This window comes from Xenopus laevis, chromosome 7S (genome assembly GCF_017654675.1).
Source record: "Xenopus laevis strain J_2021 chromosome 7S, Xenopus_laevis_v10.1, whole genome shotgun sequence".
NCBI lineage: Eukaryota > Metazoa > Chordata > Amphibia > Anura > Pipidae > Xenopus > Xenopus laevis.
In genome coordinates this window covers 81,503,722-81,531,577 of record NC_054384.1, presented here as the reverse complement: position 1 = coordinate 81,531,577, position 27,856 = coordinate 81,503,722, and the positions used below count along the sequence as shown (strand labels likewise).

General features: G+C 40.0%; 1 protein-coding gene across 2 annotated transcripts in view; it reads left to right on the top strand.

Moving 5' to 3' along the window:
• The window catches only part of tmem240.S (transmembrane protein 240 S homeolog), a 76,563-nt gene that overhangs the window by 29,842 nt on the left and 18,865 nt on the right, over window positions 1-27,856 (top strand). For both annotated transcript variants that reach the window (XM_041571441.1, XM_041571442.1), the window contains exon 3: window positions 11,953-12,161. In XM_041571441.1, coding sequence (XP_041427375.1) covers window positions 11,953-12,161 — 209 coding nt within the window. The remainder of the gene's footprint in view (window positions 1-11,952; window positions 12,162-27,856) is intronic.

Here is a 27,856-nt window from a genome sequence, read left to right as displayed (position 1 = left end):
AAATGTAATGTGCTTCATTGTCCAAAATGAAAGAACACAAGAGAATACTTCAGAGTTCAATTGACTGCTTCAGATTTACAGGAGGTGTATTGATTCTGAGACCAGACAGTTTACAGAATTAATTGAGGTCAGAGAAAACGTTGGGTCATGTACTTAGAGATGATTACGAGGACGCCATCTGAAAATTGGGGTATTCTTATCTATTCTTTGAATTTGCGTTATATTGGGATTCATTTTACTTTTTTTAGAATTTGTCATACAATAAAAAGATCATTATAGATTAAGGCTACATTATAAAAAGGACCTTTTGTTGTGTAACGTCCTTAGGTTGAATTGTTCCAGTGGTTTCCAAAAAAGGGGGATCTATACTAAGACACTTGGGATGCTTTCATCCTCACTACTAGCGATGTAACTAGAAATCAATGGGGTCTGTGGGATAGCTTCTGATCTGTGCATTGAGCTGATGTCAGCAGAACCAGAGCTATGCATTGAACAGAGTTGTGTATTGATAAACCAATGCTATTTCTCCAATGCCTGACTAGCCAGTAAGTCCCCCTGCAGTCACACTCCCTGCACCTTAGTATTGATGCCACTGCCCTTGCTCTATTGCAAGAACCATGATGCCAATGCTTAATGCATAGATACTTTAAGAAGGATGCATGTGTGATTCTTGCATTCTCAAACAAAGCCATTGAGGAATGATGACTCTCAGGGGCATACTTGAATGTTTGGGTATTTATGGAAAAATCTGAAGGTTAAAAACTCAAATGAAAAACTCTAATGATCGAGTTCATGTCCCGAAAAAACTCCAATTGATCAAGTTTTCGGATAAAACTCCTCAAATCAACAACAAAACTTGAGCTTTGCCTAGGACAATGCCCACTGATTTCTACATGACCTCGCAAGCTTTTAGATGGCAAAGTTTTACATTCGCTTATTAACTCACCGACATTCGAGTTTTTGAAAATATAACTTGAATGTGTGAGTTTGGGTGCAAATAAAATTTGAATTGTGGAAAAAAATTGCATAAAATGTTTGATAAATCTACCCCATTCTGAATTGGGGCAGGATGGCATCCCGCTATTTCTCTTTTTTTCATTAATTTCCATCCCCTCTGATGGGATGCCACATTTTAGAGCACCAGAGCTTTTATCCCCCCGGTTGGTGTTTTTTTTAATATGTCTGAACTTTTTTTTAACCCTGCATGGAACTTTTTTTGCCTGTGAGCTGCCCCCAGTCAATGGTTGCTGTTCTCAGGACAGAGGAGGAAGTGAGGGAGTGGTCTTTTGTCTCCCAACTCCTCCCTCCTCCCAGGACCTCCAATCATCTCTGTCTCACGGAGGTCTAGTAGGATAGAGTGTGCCTCTGTGCCATCCTGCTATGAGTTCTGGAGGGTATGATACCTGAATTTGCCTCTGTATTATCATACTATGCATTCTAGAGGGTATTATACATGGATTTGCCCCTGTGCCATCCTGCTATGGGCTCTGGGGGTATTTATACATCAAATTGCAACTGTGCAATCCTAGTTTAGTTGGGGCCATGTCCACCAAAGTGGGCATGGCCTCTAAAAAATTTGCTACACACCCTACAAGGTAAGTAATTCACTGGCACACATGGCAAGTGCAAGGGCTTGTCCCTGCTTGCACTGGCACAAGTGGCAAGTATGCCAGTGAATTTCTTACCTTCTGGACTGAGAGGGTGCTGATCCCTCCATCATTGAGCACCGGGCAGTTAAGAATTGGAAGGCCATGGTGTATGGGTTGGAATTACCATTGTTACACTACACACGCCACACACAGCATGCCTTCACCTTTTTGTTCCCAATTCAAGCACTGGTAATGCCATATATTTTATTACAAATGATCCGATTCCATGAAATTGTATGGTTGAACATACAGGATATTTCAACTAAGAAAGCCTCGGGTGTATAACCACTTCTTCCTTCATGCAGTAATAGAGAATTAGTTTGCTTCCTTACATACATTACAAGTTCAACTCAGGGTATGCTGAGCCATTGGCAAAAACATTGCACTTCTGCAATAAACATGAAAGGCCTGTCCCTGCTTGCACCTGACTTGTGTGCCATTGAATTTTCTGGCCCTTTATAGATTGGCAAGATGCCCATCCCTCCATCATTGAGCACCAGGCATTCATTACTGAAAGGACAGGGTGTGCGTGTGTGGATCTACATTTTACCATCGACTTTGATGGCAAGAGCCCAATACCGCACACACATGATGGATTTCAGGCAGAAAATGCATACATGACCATTTCTGGCCAAAATCCACCTCATATGCAATCACTGAATTCAATGATTTTCTGCCAATACTTCTCCACAGGTTGGAGTGGTATTGGGCTTTTCTCCGCCAGCTTTTAGCCTAATGAAACCCTTGAAATATGGTCTCTTATAGTATCAAGCAATGGTAACACAGAGCAGCATGACAGGGGCAGGCAGGACTGTAGGTTTTAAACTTAGGGCAAACGTCACTGACCCCCAATTAATTAACACAATGTAAATTCCATTCACCACCAATGAACTGACTAACGTATTAGCACACCAAGTATTGAAGCGAGTTATATGATCTATTTATTGTAGTAACTGTTTATATTGGCGTCTATTTACTGCTTATTGCAACAGGAACTTTTCAGCATTGGACTGACCGGTTATTGGGTCCGAAGACCTAAACTTTGTGAACAAGACTTTTTTCTAAAACATCTATTGCAGCTGCTTAACAGTCAATGTACCACTGCCCCCTATAGTTCTGAGCCCCTCAGCAGCTGCATGGTCTGCTTCCTCCATAGTTACACCCCTGCTTCTCAGTACAAAGATTTATATGTCTTTATTTGCCCTAGCAAAACCTACCTTACTTTTAGCTCATATTTAAAGTAGTGTCTGCAAGTGATGTGGCCAATAATTTTGGTACTATACATTTTTGTTCATGGAGGTTGTGCCAGACAAGTAACTTCTGCAGAGCCTCAACATTTCTGATGGTAACATACAGAACTAAGACTGGCAGGGTCAGTAACAGATTGTACTAAAAAAGCAGGAGGTGAAAAATGCAGGACAAATGTGGACAGAAGGAACACACAGATAAAGGAGCACTCCCACATACCCTAGACTCAAGATAACTATAACTGTCAGTAAGGCACTGTCCTGACAAGGTTTATTATGGGAAACCTGACTTGGTCAGAACTTTATATAAATGATATATGAATGCTGCCATGTCTAAGAGCCAAGAAAATGCAGTTATCCTCTTTACAATTGACCACTAAGAAATTCCACCTTATATAGATGCTTGGACCCAAGTTCTTTGTTATATCAGTATAACTCTCCCAGCATATTGCACCCAGCTGTAGTATAACACGTTTTATAATAAACACTTTATAGTAGGGGCAGCCTGGCCCCTAAAAACGTACTCATCATAATCTTTGATTTGGCCTGTGGATCCAGTGTTCCCCAACATGTCACTGATAGAGCCATGGCAGTTAGTCTTATAGCAGGGCCTGATGACATTGGACATGTAATATCTGCAGAAAGAAACAGAGAAAGTGGATATTGCTTTGCTGTAATAGTGGGCAGTGCAATTATTTTAGCTGTAAAACACTGACAATCCTGCTGGCCGCTTTTTACACACACGCGTCATTTAGAGCTTTTCATTTCTGACAATTACATAGTTCAGGGGAGAAGCGGCAGCACATATTAACTTAATTAAACGTGGCTTTATTTGATACAGTTTACTTCATTGGCCAAATCTAAATTAATACTCATGTCTCAGCCACATTCTCTGTGCTGATATGAAAGCCTTTGCCTTGATTAATGTGCCCACATTACGGTCGGGAGAAGGAGGAGGACTGTAAATTGTTTCTTGATCTGGAACAACTACTGATGACTCAGGATTTAAAGCAAAAAAAGGGCATATACAGCATTACAGCTCACACATTGCATGTATGTATAGGTATAGCTGGAACTTTATTTCACCTCTGGTTATTCTTCCAGAGAAAATATTTTAAAATGACATTAAGGGGCAGATTTAGCAAGGGTTGAATTTTGAATTTAAAAAACGTCGAAATTCGAATTAAAAAAGACCAACCGAAATTCATTAAAAAAAAAGTAGAAGTTTTTTTTTTGCTGAATAGGTCCATATTCTATCGAATTCGAATCATACGAATCGAAGTAATATCGCACAAATAAAAGTTTTCCCCAAAGAAGATTTTTCAAAGTCCACCAATTGACTCCAAATAATTCCTAGGAGGTCCCCCATAGGCTAAAACAGCAATTTGGCAGGTTTTAGACGGCGAATGGTCGAAGTCGAATTTTTAAAGAGACACTACATGATAAATTTTGAAATTTGATTTTTTTCAAATTCTAATTGAATTTGGACTATTCCCTAGTCGAAGTAGACAAAAATTAGTTTGAAATTTAAATTTTTTTATTTTGAATTTTCACTTTGACCTCCAAACACTTTTTTCAGTTCAGTTGGATTCAGACAGTTCACCAGAAATAAAGACTTTTTCCAAATACTTTATTTTTTCTATTTGCGATTGTTAAGTTTCATTTTTTCACCTTCTAAAGCAGCTCTGGGAGGGGGGGGGTCACCGACTCTGTAACTGTTCTAAATTGAAACATTTAGTTGATACATTTGTTATCTTTGGCCATGCTGAATTTCATTAAAGGCAGCTGTTAGAATTGATACAATAATTGCTGCTAAGAAATGTATCAACTAATGTAGCAAATTGTAACAGTTCAGAATGCTCCTGGCCACTGAGCTGTACAGTACAATGACCCTAACAATTAAAATTAGTTGTGTGATATGAGCTTTGTGGCACCCCTTGAAAATGTACAGCTCCTAGTTATTATCTGGAGATCCTTATAAGGCCCTGGGGTGGAATGCAAAAAATAAATGGAACTAAAATTTACCAAAGTAGAATTATTTTGCAGTGTAATAAACATCCCATTGTACTTCTGACTAATACTGTTGAATTATACTGTATTTAACGTTTGCCATACTGGCATATAATGTTGTTCTGAATAACATACCATCTATATCACATGAATTATTCAGAGGATTGTGTTCATTTAATTGTTTATTTCTGCAGTATGAATACTAAGTGCCTACACTTGGGCTGTAGAGCTGAAAAACACTACAGGTATATTTTTTTCAGGTGGGTGCAGCTGATAGAGCTCTAGACCCTGTTCTTGGGAGGCTCTGCAGATATATCCCCCATATATAACCTTCTGACTAGGCCCCAGAGGAAATGCTGAGTTTCTGACAGCACTTCTACAGTACCCAATATCAGTAACCATTTAGAAATATGCTTTTGTTGTTCTACCTCCAGTAAGTCAAAGTCTCTCTCAGTGTATTGGTGTGCTGTTCTAAAGCTCCGTTCAATAGATCCTGCTGGCTTTGCAGGTGTGCCACATTAAATCATTTACTTAATTGTCTGCTTGAAATGAGCTTAGCTCTACGACTCTTTGTTTATGGAAAACATTTGTATATTTCTGATACACATTTATCCTGAGATTAACTGCTTGAGTCCCTATAATGGCAGGTAAAATTGTAGGGTGCTAACCCTCTGGTTCTGGTTTCTTTATTAACTACCCTGATCCTATCTCCTAGCGTTGGCTATTACAGATCTTTCCTTACATTGACTTCTCCTGCTGAGACCTACCTCCACCTCTTCTTGTACCAACAACCCCCTTCAGTCCAAAGAGAATGAGCACAGGGTGACGTCCTTTTATTTAAAGACTAGGTAAAAACCTAACAGACTGGCCAACAACTGAATTGCAAAGGAAGCACTTTGACCTGGATAAAAAAAATAGCTTCTGCTTCCAACTGCAAAAAGAGATCAACCCATAGCTGGTCTAATCTTAAAGGGCATGTAAAGGCAAAAAAAAATAAAATCCCATTTTTACTTTCTTTAATGAAAAAGAAAACTATCTCTAATATACTTTAATCAAAAAATGTGTACTGTTTTTATAAGAAACCTGACTGTATGCCGTGAAATTCTCCCTTCATTTACTGCTGTGGATGGGAATTGTCAGATGGTCCCTAACTGCTGGGCAGGGAAACAATCATACTTATGAACAGCAGGGGGAGCCCCCGCCTTACTTCCCAGCCATGCAGAACTCAAGCAGCTTTGTTTATGACGATCCCTTAGAAGCCCAGACAAAGTTACAAGATGGTGACCCCCTGTAGCCAACTTTGAAAGCATAAATTATTTTTTTTGATTAGGCTTGTGGTGCAGTAAGTTCATGTTTATATTTAGTATACAAAATACAGCATTTCTAGCCTTCTTCTATTTTAGACTTTACATGCCCTTTAAACTGGCTTAATCTCAATGGTGACTGCCTGACATCAAGGTGAACAAAACCTTCTCTCTCCTACATAAAGAAAAGAACTGCTAGCCTGCAGGCCCGGACTGTGGGTTCTGGCAAATGCCAGAGGGTCTGCTGTACGGTTCCATAGAAAGTTACCATATAGTGGGCTGGTAGTGGGCTGTTTGGTCATCTGTATGTTAGGAATGACAGGGCCTATTTTGACTCTCAGTCCAGACTTGCTAGCCTGTCAATGTTAGCATCAACACCCAAGCAGCTTTCCTGTACCAGTGAGTGGGGGCTGTAGTTTGGCATGGTTTGCAGTGGAAGAATTGGCAACTGTTGATGCCATTCTCATGCTTGACTTCATAGAGGACCTCTCATAAAAGTCTGGGGATTTTCATTGCTGCTGAATCCCTACAGGATGCTTTCCAATGTGACATTAACCTAATATTTTGATAGTTAAAATCTAGTAGTTATAGAGCAGGGGTGTCCAAACTGCGGCCCGAGGGCCACATGCGGCCCAGGATGCATATGAATGCGGCCCAGCTTGAAACTCTTGGTTCCCGAGGAAATAGGAGGAGGGGGGTCTCTGCCCATTGCCCAATTAGTAATAATAATATAATAATACGTCTATTTATTATCCAGGTGTCCCATATTCCAGTGTATAGCTCTATCTGGTTATCCAACTGGCATTGTAGTTCTTTTCTGTGTATTTCCTTTACTTTTACAATTAAAAGTGTATTTTATGTGTGGCCCCAGACAATTTTTCTTTTTCCAATGTGGCCCGGCAAGCTAAAAGTTTGGACACCCCTGTTATAGAGGATTGGTTCAATGATTCCCCAATATTATCTTAAAAGTGTACATTTTTTGTTTTGTATGTGGAGCATGTTAAATAAGGATGATCTGTTATTGTTATAAAGGTGTGTGTAGGAGGTTTATGATGCTGAGCACAGAGAGCTGCTGTACATCATGCAGCAAGTACCTTGCCAAGGCTATAGAGGCTATAGTCTCCCTCAGTCTGCTCTCTGACGTATATAGTGCAGAATGAACAGAGAATCTGCTAGTTTATCAACATTTATTTTCCAGTAGCAACGCCACTAACTAACGCAGCAGCTGAAGTGCTTTGGCTGCTGTGCACAAATCAGCCATAGCTGCATTGCTCTCTAGCAAGGAGGGGTTGTAATCCCATATGTTTATTTTAAACAGAAATGTCCCTATTGCCTTTTTAGGAAGAATGACAACAAGGTTGCTGCTGTGTTACACATCTGCATTTTGGGATGTGCTGAATATATTGTTTTTTTTATTGCGTTCCTCAGTTTCAGTTCTAGGAGATGTGGTTCAGCAAGAACTTGATTGGCAAACTGTATATTTTGCACAATGAGGGTTTAATTAAGGAGAATTCAAGTTTAACTAAAGAAGAAGGGCTTTATGTTTTGGGCTTCTGTACCAGCCCAAGACAACCAACATGGGAGCTCAGAAACCAGTAAAATTAGCATTAGAATTTAATAATAATTTCTGTGGAATCAACTTATTTTCTGCTTGAGGATTTGCAACAAAACCTAAGCTTCGTTTTTCAACAGCTCCTCAGAGCCCACGGAGCATGTGAGTGCCGCAGACATTCCTAACACAATCCAAACATGGGGAACTCCTGTGAAAACTTTTAAGTCTTGGATCATTACTACTTTATATATGTTGAACCTTTAGGCTGGTTCACTAAGTTCAACAAATAAAATATTGCATTTCTAGCCATATTCTTTTTTAGAGTTTAGTTGTCCTTTAATGGAATGCATGTACCTGGAAATGTCCTGGGATTTCAAAACTGACTGGATGCAGAGATATAAGCTATACGTATATGACCAAACAGCTGTACTGAGTGGAGTCATTTATCACCAAGGACGAAGCAATAGCTTCCCTGATCTCCGCAATGTTTATTCCCTGTTATTCTAAGGGGCAGATTTATCAAGTGTCAAATTTCGAAGTAAAAAATACTTCGAAATTCGACCATCGAATTAAAATGCTTTCGACTTCGAATATCGAAGTCGAAGGATTTTTTACTGAATTTGGCAACCGAACGAAAATCGTTCGATCTTACAATTAAATCGATTCGAGCTATTTTAGCGATCGATCGAAGGATTTTCCTTCGACCTCAAAAGACTTAGAAAACTGCTCTCGAAGGTCCCCATAGGCTAACATAGCCCTTCGGCAGGTTTAATTTGGCGAAGTATTGAAGTCGAAGTTTTTTTAAAGAGACAGTACTTAGATTATCGAATGGTCGAATATTCAAACGATTTTTTACTTCGAAACGAAGTCGAAGTAAATTCAAAGTCGTAGTATCCTATTCGATGGTCGAAGTATCCAAAAAATTACTTCGAACTTTCGAAAATTCCCTCAAATTCACTTTGACCCTTAGTAAATCTGCCCCTAAGTGTATGTAGCCTGTTAGTGCATAAAAAGACCTGCAATACAGTAGTGGCTGCTAATAACTTTCCATGGTTAGTGCATTGATTGGAAAATGATTGGACTCCTCAACTATATAGTTATTCATTCAGAGGTGACCCTAACCATACTGCTGCCCACCCGCTCTACAACTTCCATTCTTGCTTATCTTGCTGGAAAATGGGCCCACTAATCAGATCACTCAACCATTTTGACGAATTCTTTTTTATATACTCCAAATTAGATTTCATCTGCCTTATGCTGTTGTTAAAGGTGATTTGCTTTCCCTTGGAAATTGAGCCCCAGGAAAAGTATCTTTACTCATGGCTGTATCTCCCCTGTGTTCATTAGATCTATTGTACTGCAAATACATATGTATATGATGGGGCAAAGATTTATATGGGCCCAGACTATTGCATGAAGTTGCCTCTTAAATTTCAGGTATTGTCCCCAGCTGCACAAACAAGATCTGCTGAGTTCCATTTGTATTGTATTTATAGAAACGCAGTTCTCTATGTGCTTGCCTATACTAAAATATCCTTTACCCCTGGAATGCCATCTAAGCTTTCTGTTCTATAGTTATGTCTAATAACTGTTGTTGTGCTGTTACGTGCTGCATGTGTGCACCCTTGCCATCAGTATGCTGTTCTGTTTTCTGCTTTGTTTTTTGTTAATTTCATTTGTGTTGCAACATTGTTGATGTGGCTGCAGTTCAGACTGCATGTGTATGCATGCTTGCAGGTCTTGTCACTATATAATCACGTACAGTATATATTTTACACTGTTTATGCTGGTTTAACTTTCTGTTACATTTCTGTTATCCTTCTTATAGCAGGTTGGTACTTGGCTTGGAAATCAAGGGCCTTTACTCATGAACATTTCACTGGATGTTAGTCTTTAAATACAGTAGAACCCTGCTTTTGGTTTTTCAAGTGGCTGCACGAAATGAAAGCAACGTATGAAAATGGGACCACAAATAATCAGTGAATAATCCGGGAAGAATTAAAATCGGGGTTCTGCTGTACCTCCATACTGTAAGGAAGAGCACTGGAGCCAGCAAAAAAAAACATTCTGATGAATTATGACTTTTAATCTCATAATTATGTCTTTTAAACTCATAATTATGATTTTTAATCTCATAATTATGAATTTTAATCTCATAATTATGTCTTTTAAACTCATAATTATTATTTTTAATCTCATATTTATGACTTTAAAAAGTCTAAAATATGATTTTTAATCTCATAATTATGACTTTAAAAAGTCGAAATTATGACTTTTAATCTCATAATTATGACTTTAAAAAATCGAAATTATGACTTTTAATCTCATAATTATGACTTTAAAAAGTCAAAATAATGACTTTAAAACTCATAATTATCACTTTTAAACTCAAATTTATGACTTTAAAAAGTCAAAATTATGACTTTTAACATTATGAGTTTAAAAGTCATAATTATGAGATTCAAAGTCATAATTATGAGATTCAAAGTCATAATTTTGACTTTTTAAAGTCATAATTATGAGATCAAAAGTCATAGTTATGAAAATAAAAGTCATAATTCATCAGATTTTTTTTTTTTTGCTGGCCCCAGTGCTCTTCCGTAATACTGCATTCATACTGAGTGATGTGTAAGTGTACACCATATGGAGGCGCTTTCTAGACAGGCTGGTCGTTCCTATTTTTAATTAATAACTCTGTGTGGCTCTGCTCCCATTAGTTATTGCACAGAAATCTGTTATCTGATCTCTTAGTAGTCCATTGGCAAAGCGATTGCCCTTTCATTGCATGACCCCACATAGTTCAGATGTAGCACTAAAAGGTTGACACATATTATGGGCTATAATGACCAGCCTGTCAGTGAGATAAGGTAGGGCTCAAACTGAAATATGTGCAAATAACACCTGCAAGAACAAAGTAATGCAACATTTACCTCTTAAAGGAGAAGGAAAGCTCTATTTACTTGGGGTGGCAAAAGTTAGGCACCCCCAACTGATTCCGGTATTTGAAGAGAAGTCGATGGCGGAGCTCTCCCTACTCCTTCCTCTCACCCTCGTCCACCGCAGCTATCACGGGATCTCGGTAACTTACAGCCGAGTACTTGGATTCATGTAGAAGAAATACCCGCTGGCAGCGCAGGCGGACAGCACGAAACGTGTTAGTTCTTCGCACACCCACTCTCTATCTACCACTGTGTATGTTTAAATAAAGCCGCATATTGATCTTAATCCTACCGCCTCCCGTGGATATGTCCGCCTGCGCTGCTAACGGGTATTTCTTCTACATGACCCCCAACTGATTGTATATACTTACCTCCCACCCTGGATGAGTGCTCTGGAGAAAACTGCACCGTTCCAGGGGTTCTTCCAGCGAGCACCACTGAGCTTCCTTTGTTAAAATTTGCACCCGCACAAAGAAAGAAGAAGAAGGAAGGTAATTGCTCTGTGGTGCTCACTGGAAGAATCCACGGACCGGTGCAGTTTTCTGCTCATAGGAGTACCGGCCCGGGGTGGGAGGTAAGTATATACTGTACAATGCCTAACTTTTGGCACCCCAAGTAAATAGAGCTTTCCTTCTCCATTAAAATAAAAGGTAAAGGGACAGTGGTCCAACAGTACATCTGAATAGGAGCAAATTTCCAAAAATCTGTGCAGTTCAGTTGGAAGAAACCTGTGTTTTCCAATAAGTGCATCTAAACTTAGATCATCAGACTGTAGGGATATTTAAAGATTATTGGAAGCTGTAGTCCAGCAACCTCATGGTATGGTCTTAAAGCCACAGTACTCCATAAAACCTTTACCTGCAGCTCTCGGTGGTTTGTTGCTCTATCATATAAAAGCTGCCTCCTTATCCTTTGTTCCAGCAACTGGAATCATTAAACATCATTTTGTAGTAGAATAAAATTAAACAGCAATATGTCCTCCCTTTGATGTTGATTAAAATGTAATCAATGAAACAAAATAACAGAATAATCCCTATATGTATGATAAGAGCATGAGAGCTGATAGTATGCTGGTGAGGAGCATTTTTTTTGGTGAATTATTTTATTTTTTTGATCATCTACTTCAGAGAACAAAGGAGCACAGTGGGACAGATTTATTGCAATCAGCTGAAGGGCTGTAATTTTGCAATATCTAATATATTTCCATAATTAACCCTACCCATGGCTGTATTTTGCTCCCCTTTTCTCTAGGTATCATGTTCATTATGTTATCCCGTACGACGGAGACCAGTCAGTGGTGGACTCCTCACAGAATTACTTTGTCACTGACAATGTAACAAAGCAGGAGATTGACCTGATGCTGGGACTCTTATTAGGATTTTGTATAAGTTGGTTCCTGGTCTGGATGGATGGGGTTCTGCATTACGCTGTTAGGACATGGCGGACCAGCAGACGTTACGGTAAGTCCATGGAGTGTTACTTGCTTGGTGTGAGTAGCTGAGGCAAGAAGTCTATAGAAGATGATGAATTATAATTATAAGAGTTGAGTATTATAAAGTGAAGTGCATGTATAAATAAATGTTATAATAATAAGTAAATTCATAGTATAGTGGATGTAATTTTGCCAAGAAGGTAATAGAGACTGTATATCTGAGAGCTTTATACTAGTGACCTAAACATTAAGCCTTTGTACTAAACTAGAACTGGCTAGCAGTTATTATATATACCAGGTCTAGTAACCCATAGCAACCAGATATTTCCTTTCAAGTAGGTGACCAATGAAAGCTACTTCAGGATTGATTATGATGTGTTACTAGACCTGCTGTAAATGTCGTGACTTTTACTACATTACCGCCAGGGTTATTTATACTCATCACTTCATTTTTTGTCTTGCTATAGTTTGCTGCAACTCCAAGAAGGCAGTTAAAAGTGCAAAGTAAAATTGCTTCCCCATACATCTAATAAAGTCTCCAAGTGTACTATTATCTGAAAATCTTTACTTATTTATCTTGTTTATGATACTGCAGCTCTTAGGCAAACTTTACCTTCATTTTCATAAAAGTATAACTCGAAACAACGTAGAATAGTATGGAGCGACTCTGTTGATCACAACATGTTTCGGATCACCTGGATCCTTTTTCAAGTGCTTCATCCTATTATACGTTGTTTCAAGTTTTAATATTGGTCTGCGTGTGTGACCTAATTGGAAAGAGAGCACTAACCCTATCTCTTCTATAAAGACATCACTTCATCAGTCTGACCCTGGGCTTTGTACTGTGTGTTACTAGGAGGCTGCTGTGCCAACTGCTTTGATAGTCAATGTACATCACTATCATTAAAAGGAAGTCACCTAATGAAAACAATTCTATATTACTTTTTTTCCACCTTTGGTATGTCTGATGAGCTCCTTGTCTGCACACTTGCTTATTGGTGATGCTTGCATTTGTTGCATGTGTGAGTGCCTGCTTCCTTCCTTCTGAATTACAGATATCACACATAAGGAGATAAAACTGGCGCGTCAGGCTTATATTTGTATTTACAAAGGACCACACAAAAATGTTTTGCTTCATGTATTGCAGGTGCAGGAAGGGCTTTGACCCCTGCACTTAAACACGCAAGAAACATTTCCCCTGGCAGACCCAGACCTCAGGGCCATTTCTACATTTAATGCTGCCCTGAGGCAGCCTAGCCAATGCCACCCCTTCTTGTTTACTTTTAAAGTATCGTAACTTATGTGGGAGGGGCCGCATTACCATAACATTCTCTAGACTAGAAGAACTGAACTTCTGATTTAGAAATCTTACGGCTCTTAAATCCAACCCAATGTAGACCTTGATCAACCAATATATGCTACCAATCTGCTTGTTGTACCATCAGGTGCAAGCTGCTAGTTCCCCTGCCAGGGACCTACATATAACTCCAAAGAACACACGCTGCAGCACTCCGAATCTTGTGGCAGTGATTTATTGTGCCAGCAAACTAGGTATGAATTGCTCCAAAATGTATTTATGAGGGGCAGATGGAAAGAGGCACTTAAGGTTCCCCTCTCCTGCCCCTTACCCATGCCCTAGCTTGTGTGTCATTCAAGGGAGCAGTGGCGGGTGCAGACAAGGTAAAGAAAGGGCTGGTCTGCACCCACCAATGCTGCATGCTGCCTAGTGTCAGATTTATTATCTAGTGTGAGGTGATGAGTCTGACAATCCAAGACAGAAGTGCTTTTTGTAAGCACACACTCCTTAGTGCTCTTGCAATTCTGTCTGGGAACAACACCAAAGCAAAACTTCTAAGCCTCCCATCTTCTTTCAGTCAGGCTAGGGAAAGCACAGTACTTCAGTAGGCTAAAGAATTGTGTAAAGCAACTCTACCTCTCTCTCTTTTTAGTTAAGGCTAAGGCCACACTAGGCGATAGCGCCGCGATTTGACTCGCGGCGACTTTTCGCCGCGACTTTTAAGCCGCAATCGCTGGGGAAACTTTTGCGCTGGCGTCTATGGGGAATCGCGAAAAATCGCCAGCGTAAAAACACATGCGGCGATCTTTTCTCTACTGTCGCTCGAAATTGCCTCGCTAGGCGATTTCGAGCGACAATAGAAAAAAGATCGCCGCGTGTGTTTTTACGCTCGCGATTCCCCATAGACGCCAGCGCAAAAGTTTCCCCAGTGATTGCGGCTTAAAAGTCGCGGCGAAAAGTCGCCGCGAGTCAAATCGCGGCGCTATCGCCTAGTGTGGCCTTAGCCTTAAGGGATACTGTCATGGGTTTTTACTATTGAGTGGTGTTCTTAGATCTACCAGGCAGCTGTTATCTTGTGTTAGGGAGCTGCTATCTGGTTACCTTCCCATTGTTCTTTTGTTTGGCTGCTGGGGGGGAAAAGGGAGGGGGTGATATCACTCTAACTTGCAGTACAGCAGTAAAGAGTGATTGAAGTTTATCAGAGCACAAGTCACATGACTTGGGGCAGCTGGGAAATTGACAATATGTTGAGCCCCATGTCAGATTTCAAAATTGAATATAAAAAAATCTGTTTGCTCTTTTGAGAAAAGGATTTCAGTGCAGAATTCTGCTGGAGCAGCACTATTAACTGATTCATTTTGAAAAATGTTTTTTCCCATGACAGTATCCCTTTAACATTCGCTAGTTAAAAGTAAGATTGCTGTGCTGCAAAACTAACATTAATCACAAATTCCTTGTAGTTATAGGAACATATCAGTATCCCTCTAAGTACGGTCTATGCCTTCCTATTCCGTCTTTTACCGCATTTCAATTTAATTGGTTGTTGAGGACACTTAGGGGCAAATTCACTAAGCGCCGAAGCGACTAACGCTAGCGTGAATTCGCTAGCGTTGGGCATATTCGTTACTTCGCAAATTCACTAACGGACGCTGGCGTAACTTCGCTAGTGTTACTTCGCACCCTTATGCCTGGTGAATTTGCGCAACGGATGTAACTACGCAAATTCACTAACGGGCGCATTGTTCTGAACACTACCTTTTACGCTAGACTTGCCTTCGCCACCTCAGACCAGGCGAAGCACAATAGAGTAGATAGGGATTGCTTCAAAAAAAGTTAAAAAATGTTCTAAGTCCCAAAAAACGCTGGCGTTTTTTCTTTATTATGGGTGATAGGCTGAAAAAGATCGAAAATTTTTTGGGGCTCCCCTCCTTCCCCCCTACATTTCCTAACTCATGGCACCTTAACTATACAGTGGGCACATGTGTAGGGCAAAATAAAAAAACGTATTTGATGTTTTGAAGGTTTCCCAGGCTTGTGTAGTGCTGCTACGAATACTTCCATTGAAATTTGAATTTGGCGCCGTATGCAAATTAACCATCGCTAGCGTAACTTCGCTTTGCTAAGTGAATCAACGCTAGCACAACTTCGCAACCTTACGCTACCCCTGAGCGCAACTTCGGATTTTAGTGAATTTGCGGAGCGCAATTACAATTCTTAGTGAATGTCACACTTAGGGTTGTCTGTTTTTGACCCAGACAGCCCTGTTTTTGGAGGGGCTGCCCAGGTCAAAACTGCCTGCCCAGTTTTCAAAATTCGGAAGACCAGGTAGGAATCTCCTAGATGTACATGGTGATTGGCTGATCGCTATGGCATTGCCTCGCCACCACAACATCACCAGCTCACCCCCCACGCTGTCACCGGTCCACCCCATGATGTTACGGGCCTGTCCCCCTGCCCAAACTTTGCAGCTTGAAAAGGTGGCAACCATAAGGACACTGATGCCAGCAACCAAAAACCAAATACTTTTCGAGGCTTCTTTTTGTTCTTCTTTCCACAGAAGCCATGTCCACATCACATTGCATTAGAGGAGGAGCTGGGGTAGAGGTCAAGATCAGCTTGTTTTGTACGAGCTCATTCTAGAGACTCTGGTTATTTTCCTTGTAGCAAATCCTTGGGCCTCTGGACAAGTCAGTTAATCTCCTGGTGTCCTAGCACAGATAGTGCTCCTATAATGGCTGCTTTGCTTGCGGTAAAGCACTTTGCATCCCACGGAAATATAAATTATTTCCCTGTTCACATTATGCATATTTTTATATTAATGACTTTATTAAATTTTTGCCCATATCAGAAGTTTTTTAAAAGGAATATAAAGCCGAAACACGCATTTAATCAGAGTGGTCCTCTGGGCACTTTGCAGTTAATTCATTTTCTATTTTTAGTGGTTTCTGAGACATTAGCAGAGACAATTTTAGACCACTAATAGCAGGCTTTTTAGCTCAATTGCTCTCTTCAGGGTGTCAGTAACCCTAACTGTCTATGTGCTTGCTTTGCACTTGACCAGAGCTGGAACTAACATTAGACAGAAGAGGCATGTGTCTAGGATGCAAAGGTGGAGGGACTCCAGGCACGTACCTCTTCCCTTGTGTCGACCACCTTGGAAGCTCTTAACATATCCTTTGAAATTATCAGCACATACATGTGCTTTTCCCAGCATACACACTCTTACGTTCGCACGCGCGCAAGGGAGGAGGCATCGTAGTCCACCAGATTGCCTAAGGCACCTGCAGGGTCGGACTGGCCCCATGGGACACCTGGAAAAAACCTGGTGGGTCCCGGCCCCTGCCAGCCCAGACCCCCCTCTCCCGATCTCCTGGCCCAACAAAAAAAAACAATTTGCTGTTCCTTTTGCGCATGTGCAGTGTCGCAGTAGGGGGGCCGGAAGGGGTCCCTGGACATCGGCCATGGACAGGAGTCCTGTTGACTCTCTGACTTCCAGAACTGTTAAGATGAAAGCCTGATTAGCAGTCCAAAATGTCCTTTAACATCATTTAGTGACACAATATTTGAGAGGAAGATATCGATTTAGTTTAACTTAAAAGTAATGTTTATTTAATGTTGATCTGGGGACTTGGCTGCTTCCCTATTAGGAGAAGGAATTTTCCCCCCATAGATACATTTTCACCTTTCTGTAGAATTAGGCAGGATTCTTTTAGATTAGAGGTTAAACTTGATGGACAGGTGCATTTTTTACAATCTCTAAAATCAGAGAAACATTCATCTGGTAGTACTGAGAATTTGGGGACGTGACAAAACCCTGAAGTATTGGGCTGCCATGCTTTAGAGATGATGTGTAGGATTTGGCACTGCAGCAGCAATTGGGCATAGCCATTATTAATATTAGTTTTGTTGTGATGCGAAGCCAATGCTGTGCTTTGAGTACCTAACCGCGCTGGTTGTTTATCGTGCAGTCAGCTCTTTTGTAGTATGTTTATTTTCTACTATGTTTAGGCACTTCTCTGTGATGCCTGTGGGTGTTTGTCAAGCTAAGTGCAATAATTGGTAGAACTTTTCTGTTCTTGTGTCATTGACAGCAACCGACTGAAACATTTCAGCTTCCTGCAAGGCCTGTAATGAGAAAGTATTAGCACACGGCAATGTAAAGGCGTGTGAATCCTAGCCATAGAATGCTTTGCACATTATTACACAAGCCTTTGGTGCTACGGTTCCTTATTTAGCAAGTTCTGAATTTCTTTCACAGAAAACATGGGCCAGAGGATTCACAATAAATGTTAGTGAAACTAGGGATGCACCGAATCCAGGATTCGGGATTCGGACAGGATTCGGCCTTTTTCAGCAGGATTCGGATTCGGCCAAATCCTTCTGCCCGGCCGAACCGAATCCGAATCCTAATTTGCATATGCAAATTAGGGGCAGGGAGGGAAATTGCTTGACTTTTTGTCAGAAAACAAGGAAGTAAAAAATGTTTTCCCCTTCCCACCCCTAATTTGCATATGCAAATTAGGGTTTGGAATCGGTTCGGTATTCGGCCGAATCCTTTGTGAAGGATTCGGGGGTTCGGCCGAATCCAAAAAAGTGGATTCGGTGCATCCCTAAGTGAAACAATGTAAAGTGAATGTTTCCTTGTTTGTTCATGTGTCCAAACCATACTAACCGTTGTATGAGTGGTTATTTTGGATAAAGGGAAAACCAGGCTAATGGCCTATTTTGCCAAGTTAATGAGGTTATTGGACTCAAACCTGGATGGCCCACTGCAAATGGATCAAATCCAGGCATAGGCATATTGTATAATTGCTGAGGTTTGAGTAGAAGTGTTTTATAATTTAGGTTCAGACTTGGCTTTGGCCCCAATGGCATGGGGAGGTGCAGCTTGTAGAAGGTCAGTTAATTTGTTACTGGTGCAGGGGACACAAGTAAGCAACTATTGAGAAATCAGCAGGGGTGGGTGGTGAAAAACCAGCAGCACGGGGGGGTTGGCATTGGGTGTCAGTACAACATGGCCCAGTGCTAACTGTGGTTGCAATATAATGTAACACAGTCAATAATGTTTATTGTGAGAAAAAAACATGACCTAGCAATATTCAGTAGTGGGCGTATAGATATTTATATGCCAATCTGATATGTAGTTTTAATAGGTCACTTTTTTAGGATTCAAGTTAGGGTTAAGTTTAAGTTTAGAATCTATAGTTGGTGCAGTAGAAGCGCTGGAAGGGAGCATTTTCTGACATCTGTTTTTTTTTTTTTTTTTGCATTGCCGACCTTATATTGCCAGTGACACTCGTTCTGTTTGTTTTTCTAATCCCTGTTGCACATACAAGCCTGCTTATACTCTTGTTTAGATAATCTGATTTGATGCAATTAATATAATTAACATTATATATTATATTAGAGATGCACCAAATACACTACATTTTAGGATTTGTCCTTTGTAAGAGTTTCAGCTGAATACCGAACCAATCTTTTGCTTATGCAAATTAGAAAAATGAGGGGGGGGGGAGAGGATTGTGCATGAAGCTCACAGTTAAAAAAAAATTGACTTCCTTGTTTGTGTGACAAAAAGTCACAAAGTATTTTCGGGTTTGGATTTTGTTTGGCCAGGCACTTGGATTTGGCTGAATCCAAATCCTGTTGAAAAAGGCAGAATCTTGTCCGAATCCTGCACTGATTCCTGGATTAGGTGCATCACTAATATCTGTTTAGAGGAGAGACAAGGTTAATGTTCAGTGAAATATACACATCAAACCTCAAAGTCTTATGGATTTTCTGATTGGATTGATCATTTTATCTTCAAAAACATATATGATGCAAATAGCATGCCACAAAGGTGTGGCAAAATGCAAAATACTTATCTAGTAGAAGACATTAGCTCTACTTAGATTACAAGATAAAAGAATGGATTAAGATTGCCATGCCATACTGCTTTAACATAGTTGAATAGTCAGGTGGAATAATGCAAATGACAACAACAAATCATTAGAATACTAGTCATAGCAGATGAACAAGCCATAGCAGATGAACATTACTCAACCAATGAGTAACTGTGGAATATTTTTTCCTACACTACTTCACAATCCCATAAATAATGAAATAAACACCAGTACTTTGGCTGTTATGAGAATGGGCGCTTTGCTTCTACATCAGCTCATGTAATGGTATGCACCTTAATTAACCATGGACCTCCATCAGAAATCTTGGGTGTAATGGTCGGCCTTCCCACTGCAAGCACCACTGTGATCCAGATATCTTCTTGCTTGCCAGGAGTTAGAGGGCCTGAGGGTCTCTCTTGCCATTCAGTGGACCCCTATGTTGAGCACTTATAGGGGTTGGAATTTGTATATTGGTGCATTAAATAATAAAAAGCACTGATGTGCAGGTCTAATATTTTCCAGTCCCCTAAAGTAGCGCCAGTTGCCCTCCCCCAGCTAAGCAATTAAAATAAACAGATGATCATTTATCAGATGTTTTTATTTTAAAAAAAAACCAGTTGATGACCTTGAAGAAATTCCATGTTGTGTCTGTGCTTGCTTTGCTCATGAAGCCTGAAGGAGTTATTCTAACTCCGAGATGACAACTCATAGAACATAATGTTTGTCAGAGGAACTTTATGACAGGGGCCAGCAGGCATGGTCTGATTCATACACTGATCTAGATCCTGGTCTGCCAGTGACTCTTCCTTGTCAGTCACCATGAACTGATTTATTTGAAATCTTAAGGGAATGAACTTCTAATGCAGTGTGAAGGTCACCTATTTTTCTGTGTAGATTTTAATGACATGCCATGTTATGTTGTAATAGTATTTTCTTTTTATCTAAAATGAGCATTGCATCCAGTTGTAGCAAAGTGTATTAGTCAAGCCCATTTCATATGCAAGTCTTGTGTAGCTGCCTGATTGCTATAGGACGGCAACAAATTGTGGATTTTAAGCCATGACTTAAGGCGACTATATAAGCTTCCTTCCAGACCAAGTTGGCAGTTTATTAGCCTGTGTATGGGGCACACCAATAGGCCTGCAGGTCCATAGAGCAGGTTTAGTTTCCCTGTCCAATGATAACTCCATTAGTGTGTTCATGCGGTCTTCATCCAACGTGCCTGCAAGCCCCTCTGTATGATCCAGTCATTGGCTCCTGGGCTAACAATGTGATCATACTGATTTGGTGCAGTGCATGGGTGCCCGAATCAGGCCCAGATCGAGGTCTTTTAGTATATGGCCAGCTTTGCTCTGAGTGGCACATTCCACCTTAAATCTTCTACTATTATAATGATCTGCAAAATGTACACAAATCTGACTTATCACTTCATCTTATAACCTGGGTAATATTTTTCAGTTTCATAATCAGTTATTTCCATCGCCAACAGCTGAATGAACCTTTTTTTGATGATTTGTAAAAAGTGTGGCGATTTGCGTACATCATGATTTAATGGCACAATTATACGGGCGGGGGTTGTCAGGAGCATTGGGTGTGGAGCGGGTCTGATGCTGTAACTCACCAAATCCAGGGCTTTCAACCAGTAATTTGTTTTAATGTTTTTAATAACAGATGTCCCTCTCAACTCTGCCATATAGTAACTGAGATAAATTATTCTGTAACTGGCCCAGCCTGCACGGCACATCATCTAATACAGTGATCCCCAACCAGTGGCTCATGAGCAACATGTTGCTCTCCAACCCTTTCTACATTGCTCCTGGTGAATGTTGATCAGGTGCTTAGTTTTGAATTCCAGGCTTGGAGGCAAGCTTCAGTTGCATAAAAACCAGGTGTACTGACAAACAGAGACTGCTTTAGACTGACAATCCACATATTGGTTACCAAATAGTCTATCACACCCCTTATTTGGCATCTCCTTTTCACTCTTGTGTCGTTCCCCAAATTTTTTTACATTTGATTTTGACTTATGGGTAAAAACAATTTGGGGACCCCTGATCTAGACGTACTGGGAAATTAAATGAGATCAAATCACGCTATATAGTTTCGACTGGGCCTAACTTATGATTAATATTGATTCTACTGTATAATGCTTTGCTTAAGTAGTCAAATCCATTGCTTAATCCTCTAATTTTAATAAATAACAAATCCTGCAAATGCCATTTTTCTCTGTGCAATTTTTGTTTCAAAGCATGGAAACTCAATTGAGTGTTCGGGGTTTTACTTGCCCTTTAACTCAGCGACTTCTTTGTGAATATTAAATTCCTTTGTTCTCATATTCATTTTTTTTAAACACAAGGGGCTAATTTATAAACACTGGGCAAATTTTCACCCAGCAGTATCCCATAGCAACCAATGAGTGATTATCTTTTCTCAGCCAGCTGCAGGTAAAACAATGGAAGCATAGTTCTGATTGGTTGCCATGAGTTACTGCCCAGGTGCAAATTTGCCCAGTGTTTATAAATGACCCCCAATGATATTTCATTAGAGAATTGCCACCTCTTGCTCTTGTTAAATTCTGTATTCTGCATTGGACACTTGGGGGCTCATTTACCTAGGGTCGAATATCGAGGGTTAATTAACCCTCGATATTCGACCGTCTAAGTAAAATCCTTCGACTTCGAATATCGAAGTCGAAGGATTTTGCTCTATTCCTACGATCGAACGATCAAAGGAATAATCGTTCGATCGAACGATTAAATCCTTTGAATCGAACGATTCAAAGGATTTTAATCCATCGATCGAAGGATATTCCTTCGATCAGAAAATTGTTAGGAAGCCTATGGGGACCTTCCCCATTGGCTAACATTGGCCTCGGTAGGTTTTAGGTGGCGAACTAGGGGGTTGAAGAATTTTTTACATAGACAGTACTTCGACTATCGAATGGTCGAATAGTCGAACGATTTTTAATTCGAATCGTTTGATTCGAAGTCGAAGGTCGTAGTAGCCCATTCGATGGTCGAAGTAGCCATATTCGACCATTCGAAATTCGAACTATTTTTCCTCTATTCCTTCACTCGAACTAAGTAAATGGGCCCCTTGGAGTAAGTCTCAGGAGCATAACAGAGGCCCCATGTTTGGAGCACTTGCCCTAAAGTAAATGCACCCGGCCATTATGCCCTCCACTATCCAAAAGGAAAAAAAAGGTTTTTAAAAGGGTATTTAAAAATGGGCCTATAAAACATTCACAACATATAAAAAAAGGATCAGTTAGCAGGTATACAAAGGCTGGAAATGGCAGTTATCATTAGAACCTTGACATGCATACTGACACTACTTACAATTATAGGACACTTGTTACTTTTAAAATTCCATTAAAATTCTATTAACTTCTAATTAGATGTCCCAAGGGGCAGGCTACAGGGAATACTAAATAAGAGCGAATACGAAACTAGAACCATGTTAACAAGCTGCTAAAAATGGATCAAGATAGGGCACTTTAAGGAAAAAAACATCTTTAAAGATTTTCCCTGATGTGGAATTGGCGGTGGGTGGAATAAGGAGCGAATTCAATTCTTCTAAATTAAATAATGAAAATAAATTCACAAATTCCAAATCCCATACATTACTCAACAAATCTATATGAACGATTGGACCATTTTCTTACTTATGATCAACTGCATTCCACTAATTCGACATAGCAGTCTTCCAGTTAATACGATTTATCATTTTTCCATGAGGTGTAGACTCATCTTTAGAACTATAGAACAGTAATATGAATAAGTTCAGTAGAGGAATATTGATTAATTAGTCTGCCCCCTCTGCCTACTGCCACATTTTTCTCATTGCCGAATCTTGATCTTGAAGAAGATTCTGCAGAATCTTTGGCATATTCATAAGTTATATCCTATTTAATAAATAGCCGGCAGACCTGGTTTTAATTGAATGAGCCACGATATCTCATTTCATCCAAACATGGTTTTCTTACAGCACCCTCTGATGGCAAAATGACCATGCAAATGGTATAAATGCTTACAATGACATTTGAAATAATCCTCTTTCAGACATAGGGGCATTTTTGTTTTATTCAACAAGAATGGTCACAAAGCACATTTGTTGCTTTCTAAATATGTATACATATTTCCTTATAGAAACTGCTGAAACCATGTATTTCCAGCATAAGCAATTACATATAATAACATCAATGTCTTACCTGAATGATTGAACATTGAAGCTAAACACTAGCAGGGAAATATATGGGAAATTCTCTGCAACATTTGCATATTAGATGTAGTGGGGCCATATTGCTGAGTAGGCTTTTTGCAGAATGTGGAAAAAGCTGATCTCCTACATTTAACTGTTGCCTTGCAATATAGATTTAAGCCAATACAGAATGGGAGTTAGTGCACTTCTTTAATACACAAAACTCCATGCATTATCCCTATAAGTCCATGTGCAATTCACCCTTAGCCAAAGGAACACACATATATATGTTGTTAAAGGGATACTGTCATGGAAAAACAGTAAATAGTGCTGCTCCAGCAGAATTCTGCACTGAAATCCATTTTTCAAAAGAGCAAACAGATTTTGTTATATTCAATTTTGAAATCTGACATGGGGCTAGACATTTTGTCAGTTCCCCAGCTGCCCCAGTCATGTGACTTGTGTCTGCACTTTAAGATAGAATTACTTTCTGGCAGGCTGTTATTTCTCCTACTTAATGTAACTGAATGAGTCGCAGTGGGACTTGGCTTTTAATATTTAGTGCTGTTCTTAGATCTTCCAGGCAGCTGTTATCTTGTGTTAGGGAGCTGCTATCTCGTTACCCTCCCATTGTTCTGTTGTTAGGCTGCTGGGGGGAGGAAAGGGAGGGGGCGATATCACTCCAACTTGCAGTACAGCAGTAAAGAGTGATTGGAGTTTATCAGAGCACAAGTCACATGACTGGAGATAGCTGGGAAATTGACAATATGTCTAGCCCCATGTCAGATTTCAAAATTGAATGTAACAAAATCGGTTTGCTCTTTTGAAAAATGGATTTCAGTGCAGAATTCTGCTGGAGCAGCACTATTAACTGATGCGTTTTCAAAAAAACACGTTTTCCCATGACAGTATCCCTTTAAATACTGATAAGTGGAAATCCGAAAATGGGCAGCACTCCAGAGTTGAATTAAATAGCAGGGCAACATTCCCAGCAATGTTTGGAGCCCGTCGTGAGTAGTAATAATAATACATCAAGGATATAGTAAGTTGAAAAGGTATATCACAACAAATAGATTTTAATTTGCAGCTGTGAGCTTTAGGCCACACTTTAACGAAGAATATTTGCAAAGTCTTATATTAGGACTTGCTTAATTCTTCTCAGTAACTGTATGCTACAGTCATGCTGGGAGTTATGCTGTTGAACCAAGGAGATAAACTGTGTAAGCATCTTATTATTCAAATGATACATGTTAGACGTATGCAGGGAAATCCCTGTCTGTTATCTGACCTGGTTGTAGGATAGCTACACCTCTAGGTTTTGGTAGGGGTGTTTATATCACTTTTATTCCCTATGATAGCATTGCTATCATTCAAAATATTTAAAGATGGTTGTGTGGTCTCTGTGTGCAGGAGAGATGCACCTCTGGACTCTGAGGTCAGGAAAGGTTCAAGAAGGGTTAGCCGGTTCTGAAAAGATGTACCTCTAGGCTCTGGGAGCAGGAAAAAGTGTGGTCTGTGGTTGCAGGAGAGGTGTACCTCTGGGCTATGGGTGCAGTAATGACTGGTCTGTATGTGCAGGGTACATTTCTGGGCACAAGCTAAATACAAGGGTACTCTACAGCAAACATTTATACTTGAACTCCATCACCACCTCACTTTTTGCTGCGATTCCGTTGCACCATTACATGGACACACAAAATTCATTTGGGTTGGGTTTTTGTCTAAATTCCAGCACTTTTTGCAGCATTTGTATTGGACTTAATGATTACATTTGAATTAAATGAACGGGCACAATCCTTTACTGATAGACCTAGGAGCCAATGGCAGGTCAGATCTTCAACTTTAGCTGCTCCTCTGGCAGCAACATTTCCAACCGGAGACCGTGAAAAAGGACAGAAAGGGAGAAGAGCAATGGGGACAAAAATAAAGGAGCACAATGTTTTTACCAATGCATTTGCATTCCCTAATGATCAGGTTGTTAGTTCCCATATAAGTAAGTTGAAAATCCTTTGGAGTACACTGTAAAGAAAACACAGGCATGTAATGGTTACTGCTACAATATGTCTGTAAGCTTTTTGTAATTTATTAGCTTAATGTAATTAAAATTTCAGATTTGAGGAAAAAAACTCTAAAACTGTTGTCCAGTCCTTGTCTGCCAATATGATACTGTAAGGGTGTTTGATGCTTACCCGCATTGCTGCAAATAATGACTCAAATAAATGCATGTCTCTTCCTCATGCCTGAAGCACTGAACCTGACCGGAGATCTGACTGAATTTCAGCAATGCATAAAAAATAGGCAACAAAAAAGAATTTCTTTGTGTCGAGTCATTTCATAACCTTGACAATATACAGTATTAGAATAATAATATGTAATATACACGTTCCACAAAAACCCTGGCCAATTACATCTCTGACAGGCAAGATACAATTGTAGAAAAAAACAGCGGCACTACTCGGAATTCCTTTTAAGGGGTTCAGCCCCATTGCTTTTATTTATGTCAATGGAACACAATAAAAGTGATGGGGTTGTACCGCTTAAAGGAAAACTATACCCCCCCAAACAATGTAGGTCTCTATTAAAAGATACTGAGTAAAACAGCTCATATGTAAAACCCTGCTTCATGTAAATGAACCATTATCATAATAATATACTTTTTTAGTAGTATGTGCCATTGGGTAATCATAAATAGAAAATTGCCATTTTAAAAAATAAGGGCCGCCCCCTGAGATCGTAAGATTCACTGTGTACACATATAAACCACATGTAAGGTCACATGAGCCAATTAACAGACAGAGTTCTGCCTTTTGCTTCCTCACTTCTTCCTGTTACAGTTCGTGTTGTAGTATTTCTGGTCAGGTGATCTCTGAGGCAGCACAGATAGAGTCACGAAATGGTGGTTCAAGGCAAGAGATGTAAAAGGGCAATATTTATGTAAATCTATATTCCAGTTTGGTAAGATTCTTTAATATGTCATTCAATTTGATATAAACTATCTGTTGCTTAAGTATTCATTTTGGGGGTATAGTTTTCCTTTAAAAGGGATTCAGAGAAGTGCTGCTGTTTATTTCTTACAATGAATGTGAATCAGGGTTGTGTTCATGAAAACTCCAGAGCACCAGAGAGTTTGACAAGAATGCACCGTTTGCAAAATTGATCTACATGTAAACAGGCATAGACTGACTAACCTCCAGGAAAGAAAATGGCATCCCCTATATTCAGCAATTGAATGCATTCCATAAAGTAATACTAATTCCTCTGAACCAACATAACTGGGACTAAGACAGAATTCCAGTAAAGATATTGAAATCAGATATTACAAAAATCTTGAACCTGTGAATTCCTGAATGATTACTGAGAAACTGGAGGAAAAGAAAAGTGCAAATAGACACAGTAAGGAGAAAGGAATATGCATTGTTAGAGACAGTCAGCCACGGGTCTGGGGCAAAATTTACATCCAAACCCCTTGTCCCCCAACCCCCTCACCCTCAACTATTTGCCACCTCTATAACTATTGCCCACAGTTTGCCTGTCTGTTTTGCTCCATAGACTGCTATTCATGACATCATTGTTTTATATAATATGGTTCACCACCATATACTGAGTCATCTGACTTCCTAAAATCAAGCTCCTAAAACAATGCACCAATCATGACCCCAGAGCTTATGCATGTCATAAACATATAACTTTCATTGACACATTTTAAACCAGCGTACAAACTTACTACTGGAGCAAAGAGCCAACGACGAACTGAACCTGTTGATTGTCTGTCTTTAACTTAGCTCTGGTTGGTGAGAATATTGATTTACACTGTGGATATGTTGAGTGAGATTGGTTTATCTGGTTGATGTGTTGGTTGGGTAGAGTAGAAAGGTTCATCCACTGATAATGATGGAGATATATGATGATGGATGGTACAGGTTAATGGTTAATGGTTTTGGATGGAAGGTACAGTTCAGGGAGTAGACGAAAAGCGTAGTCAGGCAGGCCAAGGTCGGTTTCAGACAGAGTTCAAGCAGGGTCAGAGAGACAGTGGTTGGTATAGGGGGAGTTCAAGCAAGGTCAATCAGGCTGGGGTCGGTACAGGCAGAATTCAAAGAATATTCAGGCAGGCAAGGGTCAATATAGGTAGAGTTCAGAATAGTCAGGCAGGCAAGGGTCAGGGTTGGCAGAATTCGGAATAGTCGGGCAGGAATCAAAAACTGGAATCAACACAAGACAGAATCACACCCAGATACTAATGAATTAGACCTAACAATGGGCAATGCTCACAAGCCCAAAAGCCCCTTAAATACCTTTTGAATTTAGTGCCACAGGCGCGATGAAGCCACGCACATGGCA